This window comes from Sinohyriopsis cumingii, chromosome 10 (assembly GCF_028554795.1).
Source record: "Sinohyriopsis cumingii isolate HCF-2022 chromosome 10, ASM2855479v2, whole genome shotgun sequence".
Taxonomy (NCBI): Eukaryota; Metazoa; Mollusca; class Bivalvia; order Unionida; family Unionidae; genus Sinohyriopsis; species Sinohyriopsis cumingii.
This window is the reverse complement of record NC_142970.1, coordinates 12,827,418-12,839,978: the sequence shown is the minus strand read 5'-3', so window position 1 is coordinate 12,839,978 and position 12,561 is coordinate 12,827,418. Positions and strand designations below refer to the sequence as shown.

The 12,561-nt window shown below is 38.7% G+C and overlaps 1 protein-coding gene across 2 annotated transcripts in view; it reads left to right on the top strand.

The window, feature by feature from the left end:
* The window catches only part of LOC149789615 (carnosine synthase 1-like), a 68,819-nt gene that overhangs the window by 30,828 nt on the left and 25,430 nt on the right, over positions 1-12,561 (top strand). The window contains exons 1-2 of one of the 2 annotated variants that reach the window (XM_089971639.1): positions 11,323-11,460; positions 11,885-12,078. In XM_089971639.1, coding sequence (XP_089827765.1) covers positions 11,886-12,078 — 193 coding nt within the window. In that variant the 5' untranslated portion in view covers positions 11,323-11,460; position 11,885. Of the gene's footprint in view, positions 1-11,322; positions 11,461-11,884; positions 12,079-12,561 lie in introns of those variants that run through there. The other variant, XM_089971640.1, reaches the window with a different exon arrangement.

The window sequence follows — 12,561 nt, the reverse complement described above, 5'->3', positions numbered from 1 at the left end:
TATATGTTGATGAAAGGTCATCCAAGTTTGCTAGGCCGACTCGTATGTGGCTACCCTATGCCGACACCAAATGGTGTCGGAAAATTCCAACTTTTCGATAGGGAGTAAACTCTGACCCAACACCCCAACATCAATGTCCAAATATCAAAAATGGGTGGCAAGGGTCAGAGGAAACTCGGACTAATATGAGAGCTATGAGCCTTTACACTAAGGACATAACAAGGCAGCCGACCTGGGAGGGTATCGAACCCGCTACTATTGGATTACGAGTCAAACGCTCTACTATCTTAACTACAGAGGTTACTTCGGCACAGGGCCAACTACTAGCACTCGCCATCGTTATTGACGACAATGTTGCGGACCAGTGTGACGGTGCCAGCCTAATACTCGTGTCTGCTAACTATACCTTTCTAGTTCGTCCTACTTACAGTGCCGGACTACCAAACAGGCAGAGTAGGCCCCGGCCTAGGGGCCCCGCGACAACGGATCAAAATATTATTGATAAAACGTATCAGGAGATAATTTGCGGGGGTGGGGCAAGATTTCGACTGCTCAAGGGCCTCCATAGGGTTTACTCCGGCACTGCCTACTTATCAAGGTGACTCGAATGACCTATAGTCATTTTCATCTGTGTGCATCTGCTGCCTCAGTAGTATAACAGTAAGCTGTTCAGGCACATATACGCCGCGTGTGTGTGTGTGTGAGAGAGAGAGAGAGAGAGAGAGAGAGATAGAGAGAGTTAAATGTACGTACGGCTACGAATGTGACTTATATTAACTTCGGGTACAGCGAGAAATGTTGTATCGCGGTATTTCTGACCAGACCGAGATGCACATCAAGATGTAACGGAATTTTATTAGGGACCAACAATTTAATTTCTGGGTCATAGGGACTTGTTAATTTTCTTTTATATTCCGGCTCGAATAATACCGAATCATATCCATATTAGAAAAATAAATTATTTATCGTGAGATAAAGGGAAAAAATATCTTTGCCAGAAAGAAAATAGCAGCCTACAGCCCACCTCCCGAATTAAATGACCAATACCGTATAGAAAATGAATGTGATATGTGTATGTTGATTATTGTATACTGTATATGTTGTGATCTAAAAACTGTAACTAACGCGGGATGAGTAAGCTTACACGATAGCTTAGACCCAGTAAGATCAATGTGTCGACATTTTTGGATTTCACCATTGAACTACAGACTCGAGGTTGTTCGGGTCTTACCTTTCGGTCAGTGGTGTCATCCAAGACTATCCGAATGCAAACGGCACTGTCGGGGACAGTACTTGTCCAGACGTCAAATTCGGCGAACAATTATTGCATTTTCTCCAGCATGTCACAGACTGAACGAAGTCTGTCGAGTTGTTTTGAAACTTGAACTATTCTTGATTACGACTGGCTTAAGCTGGATATTAACAGACACAATTAGGATAAACTAGTAGGGTTGGAACTACCGAGGGGTGCTGACTCGTGTCTTCCCATGTGTTATATTGTTACAGGTTAGACTCCTAATTTTTTTTGTAACGAACCCCCGTGGGTGACAACCGGGAAAAAGAACTATATGTACCATGTTTGCGACTCAGCGATAAGCCCTTCATTAATTACAGAACAGTGGTAGACGCAAAAGTAAGTTTTTACTTACCATTAACTCATTCAACTTTAGGAATCCTGTTCCATGGAAGAATTAGACATTGTCTTCTTCACTACACATATATTAGACACAAGCGACTCTCATTTTCAAAACATGTACGCTATGGGGCACAAATGTGTTAAATTAATGAGAGCATACATTAAAGCATAACCTTTTGAGCCAACCAAAATAGAATGAATAGAACAGAAAAATATCTCAGGAGTAAAACAAGCCATAGCGTATGGCTGTCTGCCTTTAAAGACGGAAAAAGCCGAAGTAAATCGAGGGTCATGGGTGAAACCAAGTTTTTGGAAGTTACGTACCTTCTCTCTTATATAGTATGATAGAGTAGGTCCTATGTCAGAACGGGTCATGGGGATAATCTGAGTTTTTTTTTTTGTCACTCTATGTTTTTTTTTTTTTTCCCCTTCAGATTATTGTTCTTTTTATCTTCACAACATCAAGCTCGCGTTGAGCACCCGTGGGCTAGATCTGATACCTCATCTTCGCTAGCCACGGTTCCGATATCCCTATCTACACCTTGGAATATCGAACAGATATTTCTGAGCTCGGGGTCTGTAAATTGTATTGAATGCGGCGGCAAACCACCGTATCCATTCAAAATCAAAATGTTCAAATTTGAACACTGTTCCTACATTATCGAGACAAGGGGAGCACACAACTTGAATGGAATAATAAATAAACAATTTTACAGTGTCAGAATGCGTTTGCACAAATGCCTTTCACTCAAATACACCTGTAATGGCTTCTCTCTGGTACATAGTCATACTTTCAATGTAAAAAGTACAAGATATCCTTTTTAGGGCAATTGCCACCACCGTTTCGGCGGATGTACGCTATTGGTTAGTTGGCATTATATACTAAGGGAGGCAACACATGTACTCCAATAGATGTCGTTGGGACAAAGCACCAGTAAAACTGTTCGATCCGCCAAGGTGAAGATAGGGTTATCGAAACCTTGGCTAGCGAAGATACTGATACTGATACCTATAACAATGTATCCCCCAGTGGTGTAAAACTGAGGGTACAAAAAACCCCTTGGTGTCAAAACTGGGAGTCAAATAAAAAATGTGGGGTCAAAAAAATACTGACAAATTTTCATACGACTCGTACTTTTTCAGCTTGAAATAGGATATTGCAACTTGCACAACATACTCTCTCTCTCTCTAAATATACAAATATACCAACCTGCACAATTAACAAACAAATGCATTGTCCATTTAAATAATAATTGTATTAGTTCGTTTTTCTTTTAAAGTCGTACTTTTAACAGTCTCCTCAAACAATATTATAGCCCAACACATTACATATAAGCCAATACAGAAAGCCAAATAAATCTTTTTAATGAAATTGGAGTTAAATTTACTGCCTTTCATAAAATGTATACTATCATAGGTTTCATTGTACTTCGTCCTACAACACATTTATTCAAATATCCAGGAGGATAATGATTCATCTTCTTTCTAATAAGTTACACCTGAACTTTAAGATCTTTCTTTTATTGCAGCAAAAGTTAAAAACAAAGAAAATCTGCAATGACCCAATGACTTTGTAATCCAAAAAACGCATTTGTCTCTGCAAGTTTACTGATTTCATTGTTGTGAAATAATGTCGTAGGTTATAATGTGTTCTCCAGATATCTTATGGCGAACGAGGGCAGATTTTTGAAAATTCTAAAATCCTATCACGAAAAGATTATTCACTTTTGCAGTCTTTGCAATCACGCAATCAGAAGTCGCACCGGTAATCATAATGAATGTACCGTATTCCAGTCAAGGGAATTATTTTCTCCATTTTTCATTAAAGTTAGTTCCACGGTTACTCTATTGTGTTCTGATTCTTTCACTTTCTTCGCTAATGCATTTTAGTGCATGACGTTTTAATCTGGTGATCACTTTTTAGTGCAACAAGCCTTGAGATTAAACATCTAGATGACAGCTTGCTGAGCACGATGGAAATCGCGAGAAGCTTGCGAGATTAGGGGAAGCTACTCCGTCATAACATTGCCTATACTAGTCTGGTTCATTGTTTTATATGTTCCCTGCGTTGCACTTTGCTATATGAATAGAGGAGCGCAAGGCATTGAGCAAACAAAGCGGGGAACCAGTCAATGCCTATACTCGAAGTATATACGATGCCATGCATCGTCCAATGCATTGGGTATTAAATAAATCCTGATAATATTATGAAAATCCTTTGCGTCAAAAAAACGCACGCCAACAAAATGTGTGCGTCAATTTTCTCCAGCGTGCGTCCCTGACGCACAACTGTGCGTAAAGGGAAACACTGCCTATCAATAGGTACATCTCATTGAATCACTGTGCAATGAAGTGTACAAAGGAAACGTACACTAAAATTCTAAAATGTAGTGTACAAGGATATGTTGACTAAAATGATTAAATGAAGTGAACAAAAACGTGCACTATAATAGAGAACATCAAGTCATGCAAAAATTAAATGGCTATTTGGGAAGAAACTAACGTACAACATACATTTAGCAGTAGTTTATTCTGGTGAATCTAGTACATGCAAACCTATCAAGTACAGTAACACTGAGCTCGTTTAGCGTCATGACAGTAAATAATATCTCTCTCTCACACACACGCACACTGTGAACCGGAAAGTCACCATATTCCCAGACCAAGAAAAATGTAATCATCTGGTAAGAACGGGCGTGTGTGTGTTTGAGAGAGAGAGAGTCAGTTATGTGGTGCCGTCACAAATAACTTCATGATGATTGACAATGAATGACATATTACCTTATTGATTAATACAACGAATCTCATCGGAATTATAGGTTACTTCACAAATAAAAAAATATTGAGTTTGTATTTTATATATGTACGTTTATTAGTAACTAGGGACATCAGTAATTATAATGTACGTCGTTTGTTTACCCTAGTAATACATTATCCCTATTAAATAGTGATAGCTGTTCATTAGAGGCTGGTTTTGATTGTATGTTTGTCTTCACAGCGATTGAAAATAACCACCTTTTTTTAAAATGTTGCACAGTCCATTTGCGCTGTTTGCGAGCCGTCTATTAGCTGGAATGAACACATTTAATGATTTTTGTTTGTTACAAACTTAATGTGTTAAAGATATGTCACCAGTCTGTTTTGCATCGTGCGGCAAATGAGAAATATGATTAGACTTGAAAAGGGCAAGATGCAATATTCTGTAATATGTTCGCAGTTTTACATTTATGGAGCCCCGGGTGGCAGAGTGCTCTCAGGTGCGTATGTGAGAAAGGTTGTCAGTAGCTCTCCGTGTGTCGGGGCATCTTCTCTAGCCAGGATTCGGATAACCCTATCTACAGGGTTTATCTAAACTTTGGCTAACGAAGATGGTGTCAGAGGTTCTTATATGGGTCTTCTACGGGTCTTCTCTTTTTTGTTTATTTTTCCTATCAAAATAAACTTACCGCCATGAAAAGCATGTAATGTGATGGAATATAGCATTAAACACACACTACCAAACCAATCGTTTTACATATAAATCGGCGATACAAAGCAAGTATGAAAGGACACTTCATAAGTAGTGTAATCGAGCGCACGCATACAGACGGACGGACATAAAAGTGCGCTTGTTCATTGAATATAGCAGTTGGCAGATTTGAAATGGAAATAATAAATGAAGGAGCTGATAACAATATTCTAGTAACTCTACCTCCCCCCCCCCCGCGCAGACACATTTTCTTACTAATCACTTTTTAAATGAATGACAATTTACTATAGGAATGTCAACATAAAAGACAATAGCTTCATGTACAGTTAACATGTAAGCAAAATAGGAATGAAACAGGTAATACATTAACAATTAATTTACGATGTCAGTAAACGACATGATATTACTCGTGTATAAGGGGCCCCCGAGTGGCCGAGTGGTTTAAAGCACTCTCCGTCACGGATCACTGCCATCTCACCTCTGTCTGCGTGGGTTCGAGTCTCAGGCTCGGACAGTGTGGATATGTGAGAAAGCTTGCCGGTAGCTTCTCGTGGGTCGGTGGATCTTTCCGGGGTTTTCCCGGGTTCTTCCTCCACCATTAATACTGGCCGCCATGTATAGCCTATCTTGGGCTGAAAAATGGCGTTAAACCCTACAACAAAAACAACAACTCGTGTATATATTGGCTTTAATTGGCGCATCAGCACAATACTGCCTGCGTCGTGCCGTGTTCAGAGTCTGTATGTACAAACTTTCACAACACAATAGTGCCTGCGTCGTGCCGTGTTCAGAGTCTGTATGTACAAACTTTCACAGCACAATACTGCCTGCGTCGTGCCGTGTTCAGAGTCTGTATGTACAAACTTTCACAGCACAATAGTGCCTACGTCGTGCCGTGTTCAGAGTCTGTATGTACAAACTTTCACAGCACAATACTGCCTGCTTCGTGCCGTGTTCAGAGTCTGTATGTACAAACTTTCACAGCACAATAGTTCCTGCGTAGTGCCGTGTTCAGAGTTTGTTATGTACAAACTTTCACAGCACAATAGTGCCTGCGTCGTGCCGTGTTCAGAGTCTGTATGTACAAACTTTCACAACACAATAGTGCCTGCGTCGTGCCGTGTTCAGAGTCTGTATGTACAAACTTTCACAGCACAATACTGCCTGCGTCGTGCCGTGTTCAGAGTCTGTATGTACAAACTTTCGCAGAAATATTTGGATAACGATAATGAAATATCTGTCTAAAAGGTTACTTCATCATGCGATATAGAAGGCAGGATAACAATATACAGGTACATGCATACAGCGTTATACAATATACACAAGACGAACTCAGTGCAGTACATATTTGTATACACGCATAAACAACAAAACAGATAATGCAAAAGTACACGTTACAACTTGTAAATTCAAATATATATCAGCATACAAATAAAAAGCGCAAGCTAAATTAGTTTTATGCGCGCGCGTGTGTGTGTGTGTGTGTGTGTGTGAAATGCATGTATGTCTACGAATGAGACTTGCATGTTACAGTTAGGTACAGCGAGATGTATTGTACCAAGGTGTTTCTGAGCATATCGCGCTACGCACCATGATATAACTTTATTAGGGACCAATATTTAATTTCTGGGTCAAAGGCCTGGGTTTCGTTTATTTTGTTTTAAATTTACAGCTTTATTAACACCGAATTATATTAATATTATTAGAGAAAAATGAAATTATCTTGAAATAAAGGAAAATACAAAGCCTTGGCCAGAAAGAAAATGTCAGCCCACAATACACCTCCCGAATTAAATGACCAGTACCTTGTAGGAAATAAATTTGCTATGTGTATGCTAATTCTTCTATAATGTATACGTTGTCATCTAAAAACTGTAACTAACGCGAGATGAGTAAGCTTACGTTATAGCTTAGACCCTAAGTAAGTTCACTATGTTGACATTAGAGAGCTTGTTGACAAAACCAATGCAGTATAATGGTAACAAAAATTGGCAGGGAAACTTAGAGTGAGATGTCATCACCAGGGCAAGATATTTATCAGATTGGACAGTAAACATAAAACACGCTGACCCATTCAACGAGAAAATATTTACTGGACATACAAAAACAATCGTAAAATTGCGCTGAAACTGGCGTTAAACCCAGACCAACAAACACAACAACTTATTTAAAACTTCATTATCAAAATGCATTTTTTGCTTCTTTCACATAAAAGTATTGGAATGGTTATAGCCTTTGCGATGATTAAACTACTTCCAATGATGAATCACACACAGTATATGGTGTTAATAAACTACTTGACAGAGTTACTGACAAAGACTTAACTATGAATACGTTCATTATCGGCGTCGATAATCAAATCTAAGTTAAGATGAAAATACATGAAAGATAGAAAATGTTAGGCCGTCTCTCAGCTCAGCCTCTCTTAGCTGTAACTCTAAATGACTTTATGCTTGTCTTGTTACAGTACTAATATGTGATAGGAGTCTCTCAACTCAGCCTCTCTTGGCTATAACTCCAAATGACTTTATGATTGTCTTGTTACAGTCCTAATATGTGATAGGAGTCTCTCAACTCAGCCTCTCTTAGCTGTAACTCCAAATGGCTTTATGCTTTTCTTGTTACAGTCCTAATATGTGATAGGAGTCTCTCAACTCAGCCTCTCTTAGCTATAACTCTAAATGACTTTATGCTTGTCTGGTTACAGTCCTAATATGTGATGGGAGTCTCTCAGCTCAGCCTCTCTTAGCTGTAACTCCAAATGACTTTATGCTTGTCTTGTTACAGTCCTAATGTGATAGGAGTCTCTCAACTCAACCTCTCTTAGCTATAACTCTAAATGACTTTATGCTTGTCTGGTTACAGTCCTAATATGTGATGGGAGTCTCTCAGCTTAGCCTCTCTTAGCTGTTAACTCCAAATGACTTTATGCTTGTCTTGTTACAGTACTAATATGTGATAGGAGATCTCACCAGGTTGTTTTGCATCCAACGGCAAAGGAGGAATATGATTTGATGGGGGCACACATGAAGAGGGAAAGATAAAATAGCTAAAATTTTCGCAGTTTTGCACTTAGGGGGTCCGGGTGGCAGAGAGGTCTTAGGTTGGTATGTGAATAGCCTTCAGTGTGTCGGAGGTTCTTCCCCTGGTCCTTTCGTTATATACTGGCCGACATATATAGCTTATAATGTGCTGGAATGTTGCGATAAACACATAATACCATACCGATCGTTTTACATATAAAGCGGCGATACAAAGCAAGTATGAAGGATGCATTATAAGCAATGTATTTTACTTGAATAAAGAAAGATATGTGTGATTTGGATTTTAACGTAGCTTTAACAATTTGTCCGTCGTATTGCAACGATGTCTGCATTGTGACAGTTTATAGTGATGACTAGTACTGGGTCATCATGCCGCAGACATGTAGCATGATGTCCTTCCCAGTCACAATATCCTGACACCAGGTCGACCAGTCCTAACACTAGCCTCTTAATGCTGAGCACCTAGCGAGGCAGCTGTTCCTACCACTTTTATAAGTCTTTGGTATAACTCGGGCAATGTTCGAACCCACGACCTTCCGCATCCGAGGCGGACGCTCTAGCCACTAGGCCACCGGAAAGGTAAAGAAAGGTGCATTCGAGCGCTCGCATACAAACGGATGGACACAAAATGTACGCTTGTTCATTAAATATAGCAGGTGGCAGATTTGAAATGGACATAATAAATGAAGGAGCTGACAACAATATTCCACTAACTCTATCTCTTCTCCCACGCCACCCCACCCTCACCACCCCCCCTCCCGCAGGGACAATTTCTTATGAATCACTTTTTAGATGCATGACAATTTGCTATAGGCTCGTCAAAATAAAAGACAAAAACTTCATGTACACTTGGCATTTAAGCAAAGTGTAACTGAAACAGATCAATGAGCCCTTTTACAGGTAATAAATAACATGAAAATAAATATATGCTATTAATTAACAATGCAATGTACGCCGCTCCGGTGGCCTAGTGGTTAGGGCGTCCACCTCGGAACCGGAATATCGTGGATTCGATCCCCGGCCGAGTCATACCAAAGACTTACAAAAATGGTACTAACAGCTGCCTCGCTTGGCGCTCAGCATTAAGACGTTAGTGTTAGGACTAGTCGGCCTGGTGTCAGGATAATGTGACTGTGTGAGACATAATGCTACATGTCTGCGGCATGATGCCCCAGTGCTCGACATCACTATAAACTGTCACGCTGCAGACATCGTAGCAATATGACTGAAAAAGTGTTAAAGCTACGTTAAAAATCAAAATCACACAAATCACACGATGCAGTGTTGTGTCATCTAGCTGAAGGGTATACTGGTAAATCAGCACATCGTGCCAATTCAAGAGGCTACACATACAAACTTTCACAGAAACATTTTGTTAATTTTATCCGTATAAAAGGTAGCTTCTTCTTGCGATATAGAAGGCAGGATAACAATGTACAGGCATATGCATTCAGCGTTTATACAATAAATAGTCATAAGACCAATTCAGCCCAGTGCAAGTTAGTACTGCCACACACGCACAAACACCAAGATAGGTAATGCAGAAGTATACGTTACAAATTGTAAATTCAAACTGATATAATAAGTATGCAAATAAAAATGCAGAAACTAAACTATCAACAACAAAAAAACACACACATACACACACACAAAATTACAACAGTGTAGCGACAAAAAAAAAGTGCAAACCAAGGCTAAACAGAGGGAAAAGAACCGAGAGACTCAAAAGGATAAAACTAATGAAACTTCGTTTAAGGGACGTCTATGGGTCATATACAACTATCCAAATATATACACAGAGTGCATGCATTACTGACATTGACGCTAGGCTGTAAGTTGCCGATAAATGGAGGTTGATAAAACCTTTACAAGTCTTTACAACAACAAAAAAACACAACTATAACGGGGGGAGGGGGAGGTTACAATAATGTAATGAAAATAAATATTTCTTTTTCTATTTTCCAGTAATCAAGCAGGTGCACGAACTTCATTAGCCAAAAACACGAGTGCAATGCAAATTCAAACTTTCTCATAATACACTGCATGCATTTTAACATGACAAATTCACGTTTTTAGCTAATATCGGAACCGCTCCGGTGGCTTAGCGGTTAGAACGTGCGCCCTTGGATGCGGGAGGTCGCGGGTTCGAACCCCTGCCGAGTCGTACCAAATACTTACAGTGCTAACAGCTGCCTCGCTAGGCACGCAGCATTAAAAGGTTAGTGTTAAGACTGGTCGGTCTGGTCTCAAGATAATATGACTGGGTGGGACACAGTGCTGCATGTCTGTGGCATGATGCCACAGTGCTAGACATAAGGTACGTTAAAAATCCAGATCACACAATCTCGTATTGAACTTCCGAGATCCAAAATTGTTGAATTTATTGACCAAAAGCACTTCTTAGAACCATAATGAAACGATAACAAAATTTCAGATACCTAGAAAAAGTCGCAAACTAAATCCGCAAAATGGAAGAAATCCATATTTACAATGAATACCCGCAGTTGTAGGACAACTTAGACGAAAGGTCGAACACCTGCTGCTTTAGTGTGAAACGGAGTACCTTTCTTAAGGTCAATGGGTTAATCTGACCCCGATTGTTGTGGTCACCACGGGCACTTGATTCCGGGGTAAACTAATGTGTACACTCACCAGTTAACAAGTGTCTGTGGTGGTCATCTAGTTCTTGAATCACTGTGAATGTTAAAGAGACACAAAGCATTATTTATACATATCACTAATAAATAACTTACTATCGTGTACTTACATAGTTAGCATTCCACTGTTCAGCTTTACTAAAACAATCCATGTACGTAATTTTAACTCCTCGAACTCGAAAAACTAGTACAAGCAAATTCATATTTAAATTTTGTTCTACATTAATTTATTGGAACAGCAGTTTTCCGTATTCCAGTGTAAATTGCGGGAAATTTTAGTTTAGTTACCGATATACTTGTGGAAATATGAAACCTGTGATTTACAAACAAACAAACATAACTGAAAAAACAAGACGGAAAAAAAGACACCAAACCCTTAACAGTTTAATCACCGTAACAGTGCACATGGTGAACACTTGGCTGTTTATATATCTAACATTACGTTCTGAATGGAGAACCGGCTGTTTCTATCGTAGCCAGATAAAACCGGTTAGAAGCAGCCTAGATGTGCTTACACACGGCACGATGGTATAAAATGCAGGGTGTGTTATGGTTCGGTTTTAGCATACAAAAGCCGCACAAAACAAAGGTTAGGGGAGTTATCGTTGTGTAGGATTTAAGGGGAGAAAAAAATCTAGTAAGAAGTTGAAAAAGGTGAGCAGTATATTCTTTCTTCTTTTTAGATGTAATTTTATAAAATATAAGCTATGCACAATAAAATGTAGACAATAAGCTCTGAGTGTGCGATTTGTTTGAGAACTTTGGATGTATTTTTGTTGTATAGAAGGAAGGAAATTCGGTAATTGAACGTTATATTAAATTGTCATCCATTTGCACGACCCCATGATTGTAGCAATATAAATTTAGAAATAAAGAAGAAAAAATTCTTTTTTAATTTAAAAAAATCCATTTATTTTTAGAATATTAAATGAAGTTTCATTATGGGGGGGGCTTTATCGAAGCTTTTATATTTTAATGAAGTAAATAGTGTATTGTTATACTTCAGGGCATTAAATAAAATTATTGTTTGTTATGACAATAAAACGTTATTATTATTATTATTATTATTATTATTTAGAATGGAGGTAACGAGCGAATCAGTTAGCGATGAACCACCACCTGACGACACCCGTAGCAATGCTTTCGAATGGTTAGCTGACAAAATTGAAGCTGCAAAACTTGTAAATTCAGTCCTTGACAATGATAATTCATCAGCTGACATTTTTTCTTGTTATGACAATTCCGTCCTGCAGACTGAAACCAACTTGAAAGGTATTAATTTTATATTTTATTTCCATTTTTCTTTTATTTTTACTGTTTTAATAAGTTTTTGTGATAATAAGTTAAAACAGTAGCTCTGTGAAACTTTCACGTGCTAATCGACAAGTTACCAAGTGACGTCGTACTATTGTTTCAACCCTAGAAGGGGACTTACCCCCACGAATGTCTTTTCTACATTAAATGGATTTCTGTGTGTGCTAAATTCTCCCTTTGGTAAAATGTATTTAATTGCATATATGGGGTACATGACTTAAAGAAATACTACTGCATCAAGTTCACAGCTGCAACTTTTAGTTTTATTTATCTCGCATTCACTCGTGGCGGAGAGCAATTGGCGTGTGTAAGTAAACAATGTCTCCAATAACAGAACTGATTTAAGCATACTCGCTTCTATTTGAGCATTTTTTATATATAAAGATTTTAGATGTTTCATAAATTCATCAGTTTTTTTTTGTTTTTTTTTGTACCCTACTA